The sequence below is a fragment of the Paramormyrops kingsleyae genome, chromosome 11 (genome assembly GCF_048594095.1).
Source record: "Paramormyrops kingsleyae isolate MSU_618 chromosome 11, PKINGS_0.4, whole genome shotgun sequence".
NCBI classification, from domain to species: domain Eukaryota; kingdom Metazoa; phylum Chordata; class Actinopteri; order Osteoglossiformes; family Mormyridae; genus Paramormyrops; species Paramormyrops kingsleyae.
This window is the reverse complement of record NC_132807.1, coordinates 2,704,129-2,725,369: the sequence shown is the minus strand read 5'-3', so window position 1 is coordinate 2,725,369 and position 21,241 is coordinate 2,704,129. Positions and strand designations below refer to the sequence as shown.

At 43.3% G+C, this 21,241-nt stretch overlaps 1 protein-coding gene across 2 annotated transcripts in view; it reads right to left on the bottom strand.

The window, feature by feature from the left end:
- Positions 1-21,241, bottom strand: part of igdcc3 (immunoglobulin superfamily, DCC subclass, member 3) — a 44,628-nt gene that overhangs the window by 2,837 nt on the left and 20,550 nt on the right. For both annotated transcript variants that reach the window (XM_023819753.2, XM_072717808.1), the window contains exons 3-13: positions 15,128-15,272; positions 13,028-13,158; positions 12,776-12,913; positions 10,976-11,134; positions 9,929-10,094; positions 4,226-4,473; positions 2,384-2,548; positions 2,045-2,233; positions 1,775-1,879; positions 1,292-1,427; positions 409-649 (exon numbers count right to left, since the gene is read on the bottom strand). In XM_023819753.2, coding sequence (XP_023675521.1) covers positions 409-649; positions 1,292-1,427; positions 1,775-1,879; positions 2,045-2,233; positions 2,384-2,548; positions 4,226-4,473; positions 9,929-10,094; positions 10,976-11,134; positions 12,776-12,913; positions 13,028-13,158; positions 15,128-15,272 — 1,823 coding nt within the window. The remainder of the gene's footprint in view (positions 1-408; positions 650-1,291; positions 1,428-1,774; positions 1,880-2,044; positions 2,234-2,383; positions 2,549-4,225; positions 4,474-9,928; positions 10,095-10,975; positions 11,135-12,775; positions 12,914-13,027; positions 13,159-15,127; positions 15,273-21,241) is intronic.

The window sequence follows — 21,241 nt, the reverse complement described above, 5'->3', positions numbered from 1 at the left end:
TGCAAAGCAAACACACAATGGCATTGGCAGAATTGGTCAAGGCAAACTTTCAGTGTGTTATAAAAGAAGCACACAATGAATATATGCTATTAGCTGGAGTAGGCTAGCCTTTTCATTTCCATGTTATTTTTACCTCCACATCATGTCCATCAATACTCTCAATACTGAAGGCCCCTTCCTTCCGCCCTTGTGCAATACTTATCTGGAGCTACAGTGGCACGGTACCCACCCCCCTTAAGTACATTTTTCATATAGATTCTTCACTTTAATTCCATTGCCTCATGACTGCGTATATATCAATGCTGTAATAAAATGTGATGTTAATTTCTTAGGCAATATTAAACCTGTAAGGGGGTTATTACTAAAGGTTTTTCAATTGATTGCTATCATATGAGCCCAAGTTCTTACCAAATGAGTCCAGCTCAGATCACCTTCATGACAAGGCATTGGGAAGATCCTCTCTAAGTCACTGCTGTCTCCTTGTCTGTTCCCCACGGCATCTCCATTTCTCTCCCCTCTGGCGTGAGTGATCCCATTGATAGTTAGGGTACTCTGGGACTGGGAGGAGGCGGGAGATGGCTGTGTGGGCACGTGGTGCCCAGCCTGTGCTGTGGAGAGCCGGTCCCGCAGTGACTTGCACATCATTAGCCTGCATGGAGCAGAGGTCAGCAGATAATGAGAGCACGGTCTGCTTCACCTTTTTAATAATTTACAGTCTTCACTGTCTTGTTAATGTAGACATTTATATTATTGCTTTTAAATGGTGTTATTTTATTTTTATTTATTGCACGGCTCTCTGGAATGCTTGATTCTGATTGGTCAGTTGAGACATTTGCAGGTTCGTTCTTTTCAAATAATAACCGCTCGAAAGTAATAACGCATAGCCGGTACTACTTGTATGTTTAAAATCCCTCCGCGCCAACAAAGATTACCATTTAAAAATGTTAATTTAAAACAAATATGCCAATAAAATGTTTCAAATTCATATTCATGTCCAGTTTTTTTCCTTATGTGGCAAGTAGCCGTGTAATAAGCGGGATAATGTACAGGCAGCCGGTAGTTATCGCGAAATAAGCCCCTTCAGTGTGATACAAGACCCTCCGCTTCGTGTCGGGTCCTGATCACACTGTCGGGGCTTATTTCTGCGATAACTACCGGCTGCCTGTACATTATCCCTTACATATCTTTTTTCATATTATGTTTTTCATTTTAAGCACAGTATAGGTAGTGTATGGCAAAAGCGTTTTGTGTGATATATAAAACATGTTGCCGGTCAGAGGTGCCCTCCTACCTGCCCCTGTAGCCAAACATGAGGAACAGCACGCAGAAGATGATGCAGGTGACCCCAAAGTGAATCCCGATGATGATTGCAGTGGAGGAGCTTTTGCTTTGGTCGTCCTTCACACAGTTACATGGGGTTCCCAGCACTATAGATGGAAAATCCATGACTCAGGAGTGGAGAGGAGAAGGACACGGAAAGGCAATACCATTCTCCGCAAAGTCGAAATTCAAAAACAACAAAAGGCAATGAACAGGCATTTTAAACCCAGCTATAACAGAGTGTTCTGTGATGCTTGAGTATCTGCATCTATCTTTCAGGCACATAATAAAAGAAATTTGTTTGCTCCCCACCAGGCACACAACCAGGGAATAAAATATTGAGTGTCGAACATTGCCCCAAAATTCTTTTCTGTCTCGGGGTTACTGCTAAGCCTGCTGGCCCCTGTCCACCGATGACCAGTATTATGTGTGCGTAACGGAGTCAGGAAGTCACCTGATCTCTCAGCAGCCTCCTTCAGGGAGACGAAGCGCACGGTGGCGTTGCTGTCGCCATGTTGGTTGAAGGCCTGCACCTTCACCTCGTAAACCAGTGCTGGGTCTGAGGGGGGTTGCATCAAAGGTCAACACACAGGGACCAGGGGCTTGTTTCACTTCATAATCAGCTCGTTTAGTCAGCACGGAAAGGACAGAAGCGTCCCCATATGATCCCATCCCACTCCCCGGCCACCCCTTGGATCCCATACCCCTGGAAACATTAGCTCACCCAGCTGTGTGATGTTGTACTCGGTGACGTTGCGGGCAAAGGTGAGCGGTCCGGAGAACGTGTTAGAGTGCACCTTGCGGTAAAAGAGCTTGAAGCCTTCATGCTGGCCCAGTTTGCCGGCGGGCTCCCAGGAGGCCTGCACTGTAGTGGCATTCACCAGCCTGGTGAGGAGAGATGGAGCTGCCGGTGCTGTAACAGAAGCAGTGGGTCTCTGTTAATTAATCACCCTACGCTAGGGCTCCTGTCAGTCCCCTGAGTTTCATTCTGGTAATCTACTCGATTACGTCAACTTTGGTCACAGCGCTACTCCGTCTCTACCACGGCCCCGGCTGCACTCACCCTCCCCCAGCGTGTTCTCCAAAGCCGGCTCCGACGGCTTGCTGGCACCACGTGAGGTGTAGGCCTTCACGTAGAAGGTGTAGCTGGTGGAGGGCTCCAAATCGCTCACTACTTGCTGCAGTGTACTCTTGCCCACGGCTTCCTGATACTCCATTTCTACTGGGTCTGCGTATGGTTGGGGATTGGGGTGTGTGTGTGTGATTGAAAATAAAATCAAAAAGAATAACAAATGAAATGAACAAATAAGGGTACATGATCAGATGAAAGGAGGCTGCTTGTTAAAAACAGAACCTATTTTCCAGTAAAAAATGGACAGAGACAGAAAAAGCACCAGTATTGCACTTCAGTCCTTGGGTGTTTACCAATATGCACACTTGACCGTATTTATGCTCTTGCATACCCGTTTTACATCATCTTCCATTGTGCAAAGTACAGTTCTAATACTCAAGAACAGAAGTACAGATGGTAAAATATCAAATATGAAGGATGCATTGGTTGCATCCTTGCTAAACAAGAATAATCCCATGATTCATTGTGTCCCACGTACGTTCTTGGGAGGTAAGTTAGCAAGACCACTCTTGCCAAGAACATGTTCTTTGCGTTCTTGGTACTAATAAACACCCCTTAATTCAGGTACACACCCGTTATAGCTCTCCTCCCTTCTCCTATGTGGATTTGCTGTCTTAATTAATGCATTTTCTTTTGAATAGCCCCTAGGGTCTGTAATTACCCATCTAACAGCACTGCAGTGCAGGGGGGAGCAGCTGAACCCTGCTAATAAGCACTGCTGTAAATAACCAGCTCCCCCTACACCTCTTTCACGTGAAAAGGAAATAAATGGCGGGAAATATTCTGCCATAAAATTAATTCCAATTCCATTATCAATTGAGGGCGGCTTTATCTTTTCCATACTGAAGACATGGATGTCACCATGGAGCCATCTGATTTATAAGGCATTAAAAACAAGTGTTTTGCCCTAAAAGCAAGCTGTCGTGGGTCCCACAGCAGACACCATATTCACGGCAGTGGCATGCAAACACCACTGCTCACTGGGCCAGTTCCCCTCCTGCCTGGCTGCATGCTTCCAATTTTGTTTTGAACCTCTTCTTAAACTGGCTCAGTAAGTAACCATGGTTATGTCCAAGGTTGGGGACTTCCACTCCTTGTGTATGGTGCTTACTTGCTCTCCCTGTGTCATGAGCGATTCCTCCTGCAGTCCAGTGACTAATAGGCTTCTCTTAATTGCCCATACTGTAGATCGTGTGCACCTCTGTGCCCTTCGACGGACTGTACCCTATGGTTTCACGTGATTGGCTTTAGAGCCTCGCGTGATCCTACAATGAACAAGCAGTTTGAAAATGCATGAATATTATGTGACAGGGCTAATTCAGATTCAAATAGTGTATTACAGTGGTCTCCAACTCCGGTCCTGGAGAGCTACTGTCCAGTAGGTTTTCTATCATACCCGGCTTCTGATGAGCCACACCTGTTCTCAGGTAAATACCAGGAGCAGGTGTGGCTCATCAGAAGCCAAGTGGGACAGAAAACCTACTGGATAGTAGCTCTCCAGGACCGGAGTTGGAGACCCCTGGTCTATTCTAATAGCTAAACTTTTAAATAGTGAGACACTTCCTTGTTTTGGTGTAAAACACTGAAGCAGATGGGGGGCAGTTCATTTAAGAGACCCCATGGAAGCATATCATATTGGGGGCCCAACCAGACCAAATTTTTATGGCCCTTTGTCCAAACTATCCCCCTTTGTTGCGCCCCTGCCTCCATGGCTGTGGATTTTATTCCCACATTTATGTGGCAACTTTTTGACTCTTTCAGTCATGATCAGACCTGCTGTCTTGCGGATGTGCAGCACGTATCCGATGATGTCCTGAGTGTTCTGCTGGGGACTCTGCCACGACACCTGGATGGCGGTGGGGGAGACAGCATCAGCACGGAGTGAGCGAGGTGCCCCCGGCAGGCCGCCCGCCCACAGTACAGTCAGCCGGGCACTGGCTTGGGTGGAGCCGGCGTTGTTCTCTGCGATACACTGGTAGATGGCCTCGTCTTCCTGGCTGATCCCGTAGATGATAAGTGTGCTGAGGGTTGGACACAGAACCATGAGTGAGCAAAGGTGGTGACATGAATGAAGTAAAAGGGAGACAGACCTCATTTTAAACTGGGACAGAAAAGTCCTACAAGTGTAATTAGGGTGACATACAGAATGGTCAGAGTAATTCTATTAGGTACAGGATGCAGGCAATTACCTTAATGAGGCAAATGGTTAACATCATTTAAAGTGTCACCACAACACTGTATTGGCACAACTGCAGAGTGTTAAAGCTTTAAAAAGAAAGTCATCAAAGAAAGTGTATCTCTCTATGTGACACCAAAGTCACTGTTTATCCACCTTCTGGCCATTTATCCTGGTCAGTCTTGTGTGGAGGATTGGAGGCTAGGATACACCCTGGATGTGATGCCAATCCACCACTGGGCACAGACACAAAGTATGGGTAACTCAGAGACGCAAGCCAGCCTAACTGCATGGAACCATGGAAGGATGACAACATGACACGGGGAAAACAAGTCAAGTCTACCGACACACACAGCAGTAGCAGGATTCAAAATTGAGATCCCAGACATCTGAAGCAACAGTGTGACCCACTGAACCACAAAGCCTTATGCAGACGGGGATAATATGCAGATGTAGCATAATACATTGAATATGGGGCCTGCGAGTATAGTCCAAAAATGGCCCCTTCCTTCAGTATCTTGGTTTCAAACAGTTCAACTATCTGTCTACACACACCTTTCTGGCTCACTGTTACATCCTGCCTGACCTGTCTACCTGACATTCCTGTCTCCATCCCGATTGTGTTCCTGATGAGCCACGCCTGTTGCTTGTTACCCCTTGTACCTGTCTGTCTCGTCAGCCCCAGTCCGGTCATCCGGTCGCACCTCCTGGCTGCCCATAATCCTTCCCCATACTCGCCTTGTTGTTCTGATCCCTCACGGTCTCGTTTGTTTCCCTTCTCTCGTTCAGTTAATAAACCCCTTTTTGCCTAATGCCCGTCCTTGAGTCCTTTTTTCTCGCATGCCATGACACCTTCTCACTTTCTGTCTTTCACTGGCTCTCCTAATGCAGCTTATTGCCACAGTGGTTAGGGGAGGGTATTATTAAAGCCGAATACTTAATCAGACACTTTGGTCGCCATCATCTGTGGGCCATGAGAAAGTGACCACAGAGAAGAATATGTAAATCACTCCTAATTTTAACCCCAGATGGCTGGAATCCATTAACTCACTGACAATAACATGAATATCCAATTGTGCTTGGACAGTTTTTTTCATTCTATTTGTGTTGTCTGCTTCTTCCAAAGATCTGCAAATACAGTATAACAACCATCTCCACAAATGATGCAGAGTGCAGGGCAAAATTATTGTAAATGCTGCCCACCTGCTATCTAATGTCTCAAACAGGGAGAGGTGCAGATTTCAGGTCCAGAGAGTACAAATCCAGACCAAGATTTTGTTTCAACCAAAAGCAAAAACTTTGAGCAAAATCTTGGTCTGGATTTGTACTCTCTGGACCTGAAATCTCCATCTCTGCTTATATAACAGGACGGGGAGGACTGACTCTTAATGCTGACCTCAACATCAGCCTCATTTACCCCTACAGTTATTTGCTGTCATGTGTCCGACAAACCCTTCTATCTGATCAGGGTGTTCATTCCCCCCGTATGAAAGACAGGTCAAAACAAATCAAGAAACAAAAATATTAGTGGGACCCAGCATATTTAAAATGCTCATTTTTGTTGAAAGACATGTAATGATGCAAGACTCACAGCAACTGATGGCCCTTGTTATCCATCTAGACATCCAGATTAATATTAGACATCATTAATAAAATCACTGAAAATAAGTGATACCCTGCATGTCTATGCTTATAAATAAAAAGGTGAGAAATAAAAACTTGAAATGCATTAAGTCTTACTAATCAGAGCATAGTGTAACCTAAGGAAATGACTGTGACTGAAGGCATATGTACAACGTGCTTATTCTGCGAAAAAAAATGTGAGGTTCTGATTGTAATCAAAAAAAAAATAAAAATAAAACAGATTAGCATATTCTTAATGACAGCTACTACTGCAGAATAAAATGTTTTATTATGCTACCAGAACTGCAGAAATGGCATTCAAAGTGTTCAGGATGACAAAAGTGAGAAAGGTATTTGCTCATCTTTCAGATTTACATCACATAATTAGCATAATAGTTTGAATATTGCAGTAAACAACAGCGTCTACTGAAAGAAGAAAGAAATCCCCTAAACACTGAGATTCTCCTGTTTCAACAGTTCAGATTTAATGGGAACTATTTTCTTTTGTTCCAGGGTCAGCACCAGCAAACCAGCCTTGGCAAACACTGCCCTATTCTCCACGGTTGAGGGACAGCAGCTGCCTGAAGGAACGGCACCCCAGAGCCGCGTCATTAGGGAGAACGCTGGACCCCTGCCAACAGTAACTGTGGCCCTTGAAGCCTCATACACAAACCTCATCATAACTCTGCATGATGCATACTGGCCAGAGCCTGCAACTCAAAGCGCACGTTGTAAGCGCTGTCACCATCTTGGCCAGCAAATAAGGCATCGTGCAGCTCAGTCGTTAACTGAGGAAGTACATTCCTGTCAGCCAAACTTAGCTCAGTTCCCCCATTAGGAAACAGGGCGCACCAGCTCAACCCAATGCAACCCAAGATACATTTCTGATAGAGACTGCAGCTGTAATCTTACTGAGCAACAGAAAAATACAACAAAGTACATTCAGCAATCACCCAGACAATGCTGGCTATGAGTAACAGTTATGTCTATGCATATGGTGACGCAAATCCAACAACAGAAATGATGACAAGAAAACAGGGAATAAAATCAAATAAAAATGCTGGAAATTTCTGCTTTCTAAATTTAGTTTTCCAACAGGTTCTTTGTCTATTTATTCCATCTGTTAATAATCTGTTTACAAACGAGAGGGGGCCATTCGGCCCATCAAGCTCGTTTGGGGAGAATAGCTCAGAGTTGTTAAAATGTTATCTAGCTCTGATTTAAAGGAACCCAGGGTTTTAACTTCCACTACACTAGCAGGAAGACTATTCCATACTGTAACTACACGCTGTGTAAAGAGGTGCTTCCTCAAATTTGTTTTAAAATGTTCTCCTACTAATTTCCACTTATGGCCACGAGTTCTAGTATTTAAACTAATATTGGCTGAACAGTTAGGCAACCATTTGGCTGAACAGCATCCTGACCCGTTAGAATCTTATAGACCTGGATCATGTCCCCCCTTAGTCACCTTTGCTCAAGGCTAAACAGATTCAGCTCAGCTAACCTCTCCTCATAAGACATTCCTCTAAGACCAGGAATCATTCTCGCAGCCCTCCATTGCACCTTTTCTAAGGCAGCAATGTCCATCTTAAGGTATGGTGACCAAACCTGCACACAATATTCTAGGTGGGGTCTTACCAAGGAATTATATAAATGTAACATCACCTCCCTTGACTTAAACTCCACACACCTAGAGATATAACCCAACATTCTATTGGCCTTTTTTATTGCTTCCCCACACTGGCGAGAGTGGGACATGGAAGCATCAACATACACACCGAGAACTTTCTCGTAATCAGCTACCTTTATTTCAGTGGAACCCATAAAATATCTGTACTTTATATTTCTGCTCCCTGCATGGATTACCTTTATCTGTGTAAAATTTCATCTGCCAAGTATCAGCCCAGTCGCTAATTAAATCCAGATCCCGTTGTAGCCTCTCTGCTGCTAGATCAGTATCTGCTACACCACCTACCTTGGTGTCGTCTACAAATTTAACCAGTTTACTGTATGTATTAGTGTCAATATTATTAATGTAAATTAGGAACAATAGTGATCCTAAAATTGAACCCTGCGGTACCCCACTATGAACGCAGGCCCCCTGTGACATTGTGCCTCTAATAACTACTTGCTGCTTCCTGTCAGTTAACCAGTTTTCGATCCAAGCTGCCACAGTTCCTAAAATCCCTGCAGCTTTGAGCTTTAGCAAGAGCCGTTTGTGGGGGACAACATCAAAGGCCTTCTGGAAATCTAAGTAGATCACATCGTAGGCCTTTTTGTGATCAATTCCACTTGTAGCTTCCTCAAAGAACTCAAGTAGATTCGTTAAACAGGATCTACCTCTCCTAAACCCATGTTGGCTATCCCTCAGAATGTTATTTGCATCCATTTTCACTTGGATTATAGCTTCCATTATTTTTCCAGTAATGCTAGTTAAATTGATTGGCCTATAGTTTGCCAGATTACTTCTATCCCCTTTTTTGAATATGGGCGTTATATTAACATGCTTCCAATCTGAAGGTACCACACCCACAGATAACGATTTCTGGAATATTAAAGTTAAAGGTTGGCTAATAATATCCCTCATCTCTTTTAAAACTATAGGTAAGATGCCATCAGGGCCCTGCAATTTCTTTATTTTGAGCTTAGCTAGGCTTAGTACCACATCAGCCTCAGTTATACATATATTGGTCATAGACGACGCTGTATTCGTACTAATTGGTGGTAAGTTACTTGTGTTCTCTACTGTGAACACCCGTGAAAAATAATCATTAAACTCATTTACTATATCAATTTCGTTTTCAATTATAAGGCCCTTACTATCCTGCAAATACTTCCCATATACTGTATATATCTATCTTACATTTTGAATCATACACCATTACGCACATTATTGGTTTCATACGACATAATGAGATATTAAGTCCTCATAATACATGATAAATCATTACGCTATATATCACTAACCCTGCTAAGGAGAAGCAGTTGGGAGATAGATCGATGAGTGATGCTGCTAATGTGTGTATGTAATAATATTCATTATATATATATACACACACACACACACACACACACACACACAATATATTATATATACATAGAGTACCAATCAAAAGTTTGGGCATACCAAAGTCACCTATAAAGGAGAGTGATAGAGTGTTGCATCACATGACCTGAGACCAGAGAGTGAAGGAAAAGCAGCCCAATGAGTGCTCAGCATATATGTGGGTGGTGGTGGAAAAGCATCCCAGGAGGCCACTTCATGAAAGTGGCATAGAGGAGACAGTGTGTGACAGCAATGCACATTCAGTAGTCGTCAAACTTTGAATCTGTTCCCAGGCCAGCGATATGCCGTAAGATACTTTCTACTGATGCCGTGTGATGGCAGCATCCATCCAGCATGCTTCAAGTCTCTTTAGCGACTGGGAATGTAAACATTTCATACAGTGTTTAACAATGTAAAATATGGTATTTTTCCTGTGTGATTTATCGTATCATATTCATATTGAACTCAATGATATTTTCTACGTAGGACAGGTTCTTTGCAATGTAAGTTGAGGAACATCTGTTTAAATGTGTAAGACACTACTCATCAGTGAGAAGTGCTTCCTTATTATGTGAACCAGTGAGCATGACACGTGACACATGGGAAGGCATAATTGGTGGCCTGGCCACACCTGTTGTTGTTCCTGAGTTTGACATGTCCTCCTGGCTCCAGCACCTGGCCATTCTTCAGCCAGGTGAGCTGCGGCAGAGGCTCGCCCTGAGCCAGGCAGGAGAAGATGGCCGTGGTGCCCACCGGGCGTGCGATGGACTGCGGAGGCTGGATGAACTCGGCTGGAGCTGAGCAGACAGGAACAAAGAAGCGACACAAAATTGGGTTATGCTGTCTGTGTACTGTACGGGGCACATTTAGGTTCCAAAAAAGAACCCAAACCAAACCTGGCTCCTGTGTTCTTTGAAGACAGACACCATATAGAAAGGACACAATGAGGATATCCAAACACCCTCCAGTAAGAGGTGTGGAACAAGGGAAGACAGGCTAAACACACAGCATTTAATCTGGACCTGTCACCGTATTGTGTGCAGGGCATTTGAAGAGCTGCGGCAGAGCGAAACCCATCTAGGACGCAGATTATATCAATAATAGGTGTGAAAAACAGGCTTAGAGGACAGAGGGAAGAGCAGCAGAGTAGCCTTTCATCATTTGGCATGAACATCGTGAGGCTGATAAATGAAGCTGAGAGGGAGGCCCCATCTTGTCCGTTTCTCTGTCTCCTTCCTGGGGGAGGTGACCTGCCCCCTGTCCTCTAGCAGTCCTTTGAACCATCAGTGATTACAGCTCTCTCGCACAGCGTTAGGCAATCAGGAAGTACATCATGCCTAAATTAAACATTTGATTTTAGTGGCTAGACTTGATTACCGACCCGGTAAAGTGCAGTTGGTTTGGCTGCTAGTTACAGCTGAACTATGGCATTTTCTCTTTAATTGTCGAATCAGCCTCACTACTAGTTCTGTATTCACAGTTCAGTTTTGTACAAAGTTTCATTTGATGCTTCAGCACAGGTGTAACCTTAAACAAATCCATAGCATTAAATGAACTAATACTAAACTGACACTAAATTACAATAAATAACAAACAATAGAAAATAACAGGAGCATAGCAAACCTTTCCTGAATGTATCGTCTTATTTTCCTGTTGCCCCTATGCCAGTCATTCTCACCTTGCACCACGAGCCGCCCCTGCGCAGTTCTGCGTACGCGCGTCCCTGGCTTGTTAGCTGCGCAAACGTAGATGCCGGAGTGCTGCACCCTGACGTCAGAGATCATCAGGTTCCCAGTTCCCAGCACCTGGATGCCCTCTACTCCGATTGGACGCCCATCTGTCCCAAAGAAGCACAGAATAAAGATGTCAGGTACCTAGCAATAAAAAACATGGTGGCTCATAGGAAATCCATCCATCCATTTTCTGAAACTGCTTTTCCTATTCAGGGTCACAGGGGGTCCGAAGCCCATGGGCACAAGGCAGGGGACAACCCAGAATGGAGCACCAACCTATCGCAGAGCACACTCACACACACCAGTCACTCACACAAGCACACCTACGGGCAATTTGGTAACTCCAATTAACCTCACATATTTTTGGACCGTGGGAGGAAACCCAGAAGAAACCCATGACGACACGGGGAGAACATGCAAACTCCACACACATGGAGTCATGGCAAAGACTCAAACCCTGATCCCAGAGCTGTGAGGTGACAGTGCTAACCACAATATCACTCCCCACAGGAAAATATGTAAGATGTTAAAATGAGTGCATAATGGATAACTATAAAATACACCTCATACTAGCCTGTTGGGGATATACCAGTGCAGCATCTAGAAGCATCTCGAGATTGGACAGGATATGTAGCAGCGATGACTACAAAGCAGTAATGTTGACAAATCAGGCAAAACCACAGCATAACCCTGAACGGTCATGTGCATGTTTCCTGTCACCATGGTAACAAGATGTCCCTCAGTATCAGTGCAGGGGGCTGAGGGGTGAGATTACGAATGTCCCTGCACATGTGTCATGTGAGTGAAGGCTCTCCAGCATGTTGATTTGGTGCATTTCTGCTTTACCCTTCTCGAATTGTATGCATTAAAGCTTAATTCTGGGGATTTTTTTGCAAAAAGGTATAAGAAAGCTATTGCAAACATATGGAATCATTGTCTAATAGCCAGAAATTACCAGAATTTTCTTTATTATGAAGAGCTGCTGTCTCTCTCAGGCAGAATGCAGTGCCTGATTTGGGGTCTCAACGCATTCCCCCGCAGTCCATGGCTGAAACTCCCAGCACACTAAGCTCACAGCCATTACAAATGATCCAGATATGACTGACGCTAATGAGATTTCAAACAAGAATATGGAAAGCAGGCCATGGGAAATGGACAATCTTAAAGATAAGAAACCACCAAGACGACTGTTGCATTACAGACTGACTGATGTAAATCTATTAAGTTCATTATGGTGCTCACCCCAAGCCTTATCTCTGTAATATAATCCTCTGAGATCCAATCATGTTAGCATTTAATTCCAGCAAAGCAATATCCAGAATCTGATTATGGCCTAGTAGGGGTGCAGAGTACAGGCAGCAATTTATTTTCTGAACACAATAATCAGATTAAACCTATAATTCAAAAACAGACATTACTGTAAATTATTGCATTTTTATTGTGAGCTGAAAGACACCCAGGGAGCTGTAACCTGATTATGTGGATTGCTAGCTTTATTTTCAGGGATTTTTTTTTTAAACATTCAATAATGGCTCATGTTCCATAGGCTAGGATTTCTCCAAAGAAAAATCCGAATGATTCGTTAAATCTGATGATGTTTTATATTTATGAAGGCTTGGATATGTATTCAGGTCGGCTTTGAACTGGTTGTCATTCTTGACTCTTGGCCTCGTATAAAAGGATCACTCATTAAAGTCAAAGCTGTAAGTTCGCTTTGTTGCCACCCTGATTTAGAAACAGCATACCCAGTCTGCTCCAGGAGACTATTGGCCGTGGGTATCCAGTAGCAACGCATTCCAAAATGGCCGTCTGGTGAACGGTGAGAGTAAGATTTTCAGGGCCCACCAGGATCGTGGGCTCTTTGTAAACGGAAGATTGGGAGCCTGAAAGAGAGAGATGAAATAAAATAGATAAGCACATGTCTCTGCTAGACCGAGAGCCCATATGTGGCTTCAGTGAGGCCAAGCCGGGACGTGAAGTAGGATGTGGGTGGCCACCTGAGACGGTGAGGCTGGCCATTGTGCTGCGTTTGACGCCAGCACTGTTGTGGGCCACGCAGCAGAAGAGGCCACTGTCCTCGGGGCGCAGCCCAGTGATCTGCAGGACTCCTGTAGGCAGCAGAGTATACCTGGGGGGGAACACAAAGCACAGTTTACTCTTATGTTCCCAGAATGCTCTTAGTGTCCTTCTTGCTATGTTTGACCAGTGTTGGGCATGTACCTTTAAAAAAGTAATTAGTTATAGTTACTAGTTACTTCTCACAAATAGTAACTGAGTTAGTAACTGAGTTACATCATTATAAAAGTAACTAATTACCAGGCAAAGTAACTATATTGCGTTACTTTAAAAAAAAAAAAATCTAATTTAATATAACTATAAATAAATATAAAACATTGTACACTAATCTACACTATTTAATGTTGTTGTGGGACAACGTGAGAGACAACTATCAAATTCAACATATTATAAATATTATCATTACTATAGTTAAACAGTAAAGCACAATAGATGGTTTAGAACTTTAAATATTTATTGCACAGACCACAACTTGTCAACAAATAAGTCTAAATATAAATTATGCTTCTGAAGAAATGCAGAAATGTCCTTTGGTAGCAGAGCTCACGTTATCACCTGCGTTCTTAGCCACTAATTTTGTGGCGGCATGTGACGATGTGAGGTGCTTCAGTAGATTAGAATTACTTGTTACCGACGCAGAGAGACTCTTTTTTCCTGGGCATAATTTGCACGTTACATAAACATTTTTGCCTTTCACCTCAGCGAGGGAAAAGTAGTGCTTATATTTCCAGTTTGCAAAAGCTACCTTTGAATTTGTTGGACTTGCCATCGTTGTGATTCCTGGATGTTGGTGTGTGCGACTGACCGTGCGTGTCCTTTTGTGTGATCACCCGCACTACTCTGCCTTTGATTGGTAAACAATGGAAATTTACTCAATCTAAGCCAATCATTGCGTTCTCAGTTACACCACGTGTGCAGACACACCAATCATCATCACTGGTTATGTGTCCCGCCCCGGCCCCGAACACACACACCCCAGAGAAAGAGAGGTCCTATGGCTGAGAGAGACACTGCTCGCATGAAAACCGCTTCAGTGTTCTCAGTTATAGTAACGCGCATTTTATTGTCAGTAACGGTAACGGCGTTGTAACGGGGGAAACAGTAATTCGTTTAATTACTTGTTACTGAAAAAGTATCGCCGTTAGTAACGCCGTTTATTTATAGCGCCGTTATTCCCATCACTGTGTTTGACATGCACTGTTCAGCTAAAGCTCAGCCTGGCTGTAGTTATACCTAATTGACTCCTTGACAGCTGTATGTTTATATACATTGTATATTTATATATCGGATGCTTTTCTAAAGTACAGCTGGATAGTTTACTATATAAGCGTTTATAATGGTATTTTGGTGCAATATCTCCATATAAATTTCCATTTATATATTTAGCAGAGTCTTTTATCCAAAGCAACGCAAAACTGAGAGATCAGGGTCAGTGAGTCACTCTAGCAACTAGGGTTAAGGGCCTTGTTTTAAGGCTCAACAGAGCAATCGTTCTGCCCACCACAAGATTTGAACCAGTGACCTTCCAGTCATGATCACAGAGCCACATTCCAAGCCAGAAGATAATTTATTGTTAAATCAGAGCTGTGGTGATGAGACTCAGCATGGGGGAATGCAGCCTCAGGCTATAAGAGTAGACTTCACATAAAATGACAATAGCTTAAGGTAAAGGTTAGGTTGCATTAACTGCATTGCTGATGAGTTCATCAGCATTGCATCATACACTGGGATGTACATTGCGTTGAAATAATTAGCACTGCATTATGCACTGGATATTGACTAGGTTGGATTAATTAGCACTGCATTATGACAGAACGTGAATTGAATTGGAGTGATTAGCTCTGTATTGTAATAGCATGTGGACAGGATAGGATTAATTAACTAGACTGTGACGAGCTGTGAGCTAGATGGGATTAATTAGCACTACATTGTGATGGAGTGTGGACTAGGTGGGATTAATTAGCACTGCATTAAAAGCGGGTGAGGAATAGGTCACCAGTGCTGACTGAAGGCTCACTTACCTCTCATTGTCAGTGTCCACAGGCTGGTTGTCCTTCTCCCAGCTGATAACAGGTTCCGGAAGCCCGTGGATCTGGCACTGGAATCGGGCCACCCCCGCCTCCTCTGCATGCACCGACTGGGGCTGCACGTGGAACTCAGCCATTGCTGGGAGAATGGGGGGCGGCTGTCTCATTAACATAATTAACTGTCATTATTGTTGCTTGTTATAATAAAACATTCTACATGCTTGAGTGTATAATCTCTAGGAGAGTGTTTCACAATCAGGTCCTTGGAGACCTGCAGACAATCTATGTCTTTGCTCCATTCAACTGAGCGGGAGCAAAAACATGGACCGTCTATGGGTCCCCAAGAACTGGGTTGAGAAACAAAGCTCTAGAAGAAAAAGTCATTCAACTTCATGAGAGAAGATTGGAATTTCCTGAATAATTCAAGTCAAGAAGATAAACTATTTTATACAGTGTATTTAACAAAGCATTTTTTTCTTCTAAGCAAAACAAACAAACACAACAACAAAAAGATACTTGTAATGACTAGGACTGTGCATGAGAACAAATAATTAGCCAGCATTCCTTCAGTTGTAACTGTGTTGAAAGTGGAGTATAACTTCTGCTGGCCCTCCTCTCCTGTACTTGCCCATCTGTTAATCTTTACATTTAGCCTTTCATATCAAGCCTTCAAAACATCCTTTTTTGTATGCTGAGAGTGAAAAAAAGGCTTATTTTTCCAATATTGTTGGCTGAGATTACCCATTACAAGTCTGAAACAAAGCTGCAAGTGAGACTATTGTAGGCAACAAATTTGGCTGCGTGCAAAATTAAATTTAGACATGATCTCAGCAGATGGATTAACAGAGACCGAACGGTTAGAACAATGTGAATCATAAGCTTGCAAAGTGTGCTCATTCAGCGGGCTGGCCATCAGACGTATCAGTCCCGGCTAAGACACAGCTGACCGGGAGCTTAGACTTGCACAAGGGGCCCTTCCAACACAAATACAAATTAGTGAGGTGCCTGCCTTTTGCACAGCTTACCCGCCATCTTTGAGACAAGTACACTCCTTTAAATGTTAAGCATAATTAACTTGCACAGAGCAGGACTCGTACGAATTCCGTTTGCATAACAATAGGGTAAAAATACTTAGTTGTCATTCTTTAGTGACTGACGCGTTTATTGAAGCAGACTCCCTTGGCCATTCACAGGGCTGCTTTTGTTTTTCCACACACCGATTTGTCTGCCTGCATCCCCCGTGCAACAAAGACATAGCAATGAGCCTTCCAGTTTGCTTTAAGTCACTTGGGAAAAATTAAAATTTGAAGACACAAAAATAGACATTGAACACTGGCATGCCTGATACACAATGTAAAAAAAAAAAAAGAACCGGTGTGGTGGTTCTCAGAGTGGCTTCTGGAAGACTCCTCCTTATGCTAAGCTTTGTTTGAACTCAAGACTTTGTTTCAACTCAAGACTGCAGTCCATCCCTGAGTTGTTCCCTGCCTTGCATGTGTAGCTTCCGGGATAGACTCAGGACCCCCTGTGACCCTGAGTAAAACAAATATGTACTGCAGTGGGGCCTTTGTTTGTTTTAACGATTAACCTGCTAATACCGTAAATAATATTTATCTTTTTCATATATTTTTGAAAACATATTTCCAAACCTTGTGCCCTGTGGTGGTACTGCCACCTCCAAGACCAAGACACTGTAAGCATTTACAACAGACAGTGGCAAAAGAGCTATTTTTACTGCCTCCTGTGAAAGTCAAAATCAATCAATCAAATAAACAAACAAACAAACAACCAAACAAACAAGCAAATAAACAACATACAATAATAAACAAACCCAGTAACTGGTAAATGTTTAAGTCCCTTGAATTAGCACAAATACAACTCTGCTACTTCCATACTGGCATGCAGAAATAAATCTCTCCAAAAACAAAAAGAAAAGGAAAATTTGATTCTGAATGTAGGTCTTTGAAAAAAGAATAATGTCAAAATCCTTTTTTTCAGTGATGTACATGAATGATGTGCTTGGTTTCTAAAGAATCACTGTTATGTAAGATGAAAACATATTACATTTTTATTGATAGAAAGACATACATTAAAACCTACTCTTAGGGTCTATAACTTGATATTTTTGTACATGCAACATTTAAACCTTTAATTAGTAACAGCTCAATCAAGCATTATGAATTAAGAGCAAAGGTGGAACAAAAACCAGCATATTCCCCCAGGACCAGGGTCAAGAACCACTGTTTGAAGGGGTGTGGGAACAGGTTAGCAGACAGAGGATGGTTTTGTGCTGGGGAGGGCTTCTGCAGAGTAATGGCTGCAAATTTAAGGGGGGGGGGGCTGTAGAAAAACATAGAGCTTTATATTAAAGCAGAGCCCAATCAGTCCCCTCGGGCATGAGGATTGGGGATATTCAAATCAGCTTTCTGCTTGGCATCCCAGAAACAAGAAATGGCGCGAAAATGAGAGATGAAGGTGGGAACGCGGTCAGGATGCAACAGCTACTTTCTCAAGATAACAATTCCTGCCTACTTATATTAATTAGTGTGTGAGAAACTTAACACGAGTAGTGGTGCTGGTGCAAGTGCTGGAGTTGGCCAAATCATATCAATCCCACAGTTCACAAGATACTCCCTGATACTCCATCTAACAGCCCCAGGAGGGTGAGGAGACCCAGAGTGCAGATTTGGACGGCCACCACCTAAGTGCTGTTCACGCTGCTTTCAAACAGCAGGCATGTATCTGCTACGGTGGTAATCTTGTGTCTCTTCCACCGCCATCACTCACCGCCCCCCCTCCCCCCCCATCCTTCGGTTCCGCAGATGGGCTCCCGCTATTAAGCCTCATGCATTAAACATGGTCAAGCTCAAAGTCCACCCCCACACCCTGTCATTTCCCCGTACACACTCTCTGAGCTCCAACCCACAACAGCCCCCTCTCCTAATACACAAACACACACGTGCATAGTGGGCAACGGCGAGCAGCAGGTCATAGAAAAATGCAGCAAAACGCCCAAGGAGGAAGCTGCAAATCCCTCACGCATCTCCACACACTAATGTGCCTGTTTGTGTGTACCTGCATCTAGCTGGCCGTTGGCAAACCTCCTGGGGTAGCATGTCTGTGTCTCGTCAGCTAAAATCATACAGCATTCAACATCACAGAAGTTGACCACCCCAAATGTGGCTCGACTGGGCAAATGAAATCAGACCATGCTGGAGGGACGGATGCCACTCTGTGATGCTGGTTTCACTGCAAAATTAATGCGCTGAAGGGTTGAAATGGAGGGCACTTTTCCCCCTGCTAGAGCTTTAATGCAGGAAAGGGACTGAGGACGTTCTCGCCTGCTTCTGTGGCTGGTGAACTGCAGGCCTATTTCATTGTTTTTTTTTAGGACTGCAACAAGAGCCTGGATGGTCTTTCACCTCCTTGTCTCCATGTTTGTAATCTTCCATACTCAGCTATATTGCAGGGTTCCAACTCTCAATGTTTTCCAATATTTTCTGAGGGCATGGGGCCCTATGTGGTTCTTAAGGCAGGCGAAGAACTGAGTCTTAGAAAATCAAGCAAGAAAGACAGAAGTATCTGTATGACAAACACCTAGCACTGAAGATCAAGATGTGTTAGGCAGCAGACAGTTATTACATGCTCTGGTAGTAAATGAGTTGCTAACTGAAATCCATGTGAAAACATCTGTTAAGCGGTAATCCCCAACACAAAAAACATCATATTATCTGGATCTCACAGCTGAAAAGAAGGTTGTAAATATATTGCCTTTACAGAGATTTCTCCAGGACTCCCCTAGTAGGACATTGAACAGTTACTAGGAATCTAATACTACTCCCAGTTCCCTAGGAATCATAAAATAGCCAGAAATATTTGAGGTATCCGATTGACATTACAGGCTACCCATAAAGTAACTGCCCAAATTACCACTATCCAGAAAAGCCACAAATGGCAACCCAACCAAACACCAGTGATGGTTACTGTACTGTAACACATGAAGCACACATGTATATATATAGTTCATGTGTCGGCTGTACAGAAATCAAAATAATAATTCATACATGATATTTAAAAATATCCCACTGAAAGCATGAGAGGATATTTACAATGTGAACTCTAGTGACCTGAATTACAAAGGCCAAAACCATTATCAAGGCTTGTCCACTTTTCCATATTCATAAACAGGGGATACTCACTCATTTTTCTGTCATGATTTCATGCTCTATTGGACATTGCCCAGGAATCAGGAAATCACCTGCACCATGCTCCTGAACCCACTGCTTGCATAACAGGACAAGGGCCAATACATGATACGTTTATGATGCTATTTCAGCAGGCTTTAAATGTGTGCAGTTTATTCACTGAGGATACCCTTCACTTGTTTATGCAGATGCATATGACCCCCCCCCACCCCCCCAATGTAAATCATATGCTTATCTCGATGGCAGCCTGCCAGATTTTGCCTCTGGCACTGCTTCTTAATCCCTTAACAGTGAAGGGGCAAAATGAGACTCACTCACATCGATTAGATACGGCTATAGGAGGGAGTCTACTGTCAGGAGGGGCGTGGCACGGGGTACAGAACGCGACACAATATGACAGGGATGAGCATAGCTATTCGATACAGCCAGAAAAAGGGTTTTATCAACTGTAAACCTGCAAACAACTAATTGCGAGCAAAAAAAACACAGGTCATTGAAAATAACAGTGGAAATCAGAGATAAGGAGAAAAAAAAGATTTCCAGCTACTGGCTGGTTTTTTTTTTTCGACAAATGACAGCACTTGTCAGTTTCAAGGAAAAGGATGAGCATGAAGAAATGAAGAACCGCTCACTGTCTGTGGATGGTTGGGTGCCTGAATGCTGCCATTGTTCTCGTGGAGTTTTGGGTGCTGGATAGGATGGGAAAATCTAGCTTGTGCGCTTGTCTGGAATCGGCTCTCGGCGTTTCACTTGGGGAGGGTGATATCACAGGATATCAAAAGCAAAAAAAAAACAAAACTGCAGCAACTTGTTACTTGGCAGTGACAGAGCTTGGCTCCGTGGCTAATTATCGCATTGTTGTGTGTTCATTTTCTTGCTGAAAGAAAAAGGTAATGAGGAGAGGGCCTTTATGCAATTCATATTGTAAACAGTAAATCTGGTGAAGGCCCTGATGTATGAAGAGGCATTAAGAAAAGACAGTGAGGTAATTAGTGAGCAAACATGAAAGCGCTGCTGACGAAGAGGATCTGGCGGAGAAGGGCTGTCACTCATTAAGCCATCGTGGTGTTGTAGGGAAAATACTTGCGGCTCGCCTGTACTCCTCAACCCTTGTCCTCCTCAAACTGAAAAAAAGCATTTTCCTCGCTCTCTCTCACTCGACAGCAAGTCCCTTCCACATTGTAGCACGTAGGGTTTAATTACAAAGGGGCCAGTGAAAGACGGCAGATGCTGAAAATGAAGAGATTATTTAAATGACTGCATGAGGAAAGGCAGGACAGGGCCAAGGAGCAGGCATAGATAAAGGGAGCAAGGACGAGAGCGAGGTTGCAGGCCTTTTGAAATAAATTAGTGGGTTTTTTTTGTTGCCGCTGTCATTGTTGATATTTTGTCGGTTTTTTTTTAGGCAGTGGTAAGTGTTTATGAGAACGCAGGCACCTTTGCAACAAAGGCAAAGCCTCTATGCATTTGAATAAAAATGGGGCCTTTGTTTGTTTTAACGATTGGTGACCAAAGAGCTTTGCGCTCATTAAAGCACTTCAAAAAGCCGTCTTAATAATTAGAAAACTCGGTACGAATCGTAAACGGCATCTGAGAGAGCCGGACCCCATTCTAAGCTGGAGTCTGAGGTTCCCAGGACATTGGTCTGAATCCGCTCGCTGTCCCAGGGCTCAATGTGAAATCAGTCTGCGGTCGACACCTAATTAATATCCCATTTGCTTTGTGTTAATGTCACAGCCCAGGTTTCAGTGAAAATGAAACTACAGCACCCAGTTTCCTTGGGGTCTGGTGCTAGTTTCCTCAAAAAAACTACCCCTATATATATATATATATATAGACATAGACATAAATAGACCTAAATATGGAAGAACTGTTGTTGTGATAAGTTTGAATGCTATGATAG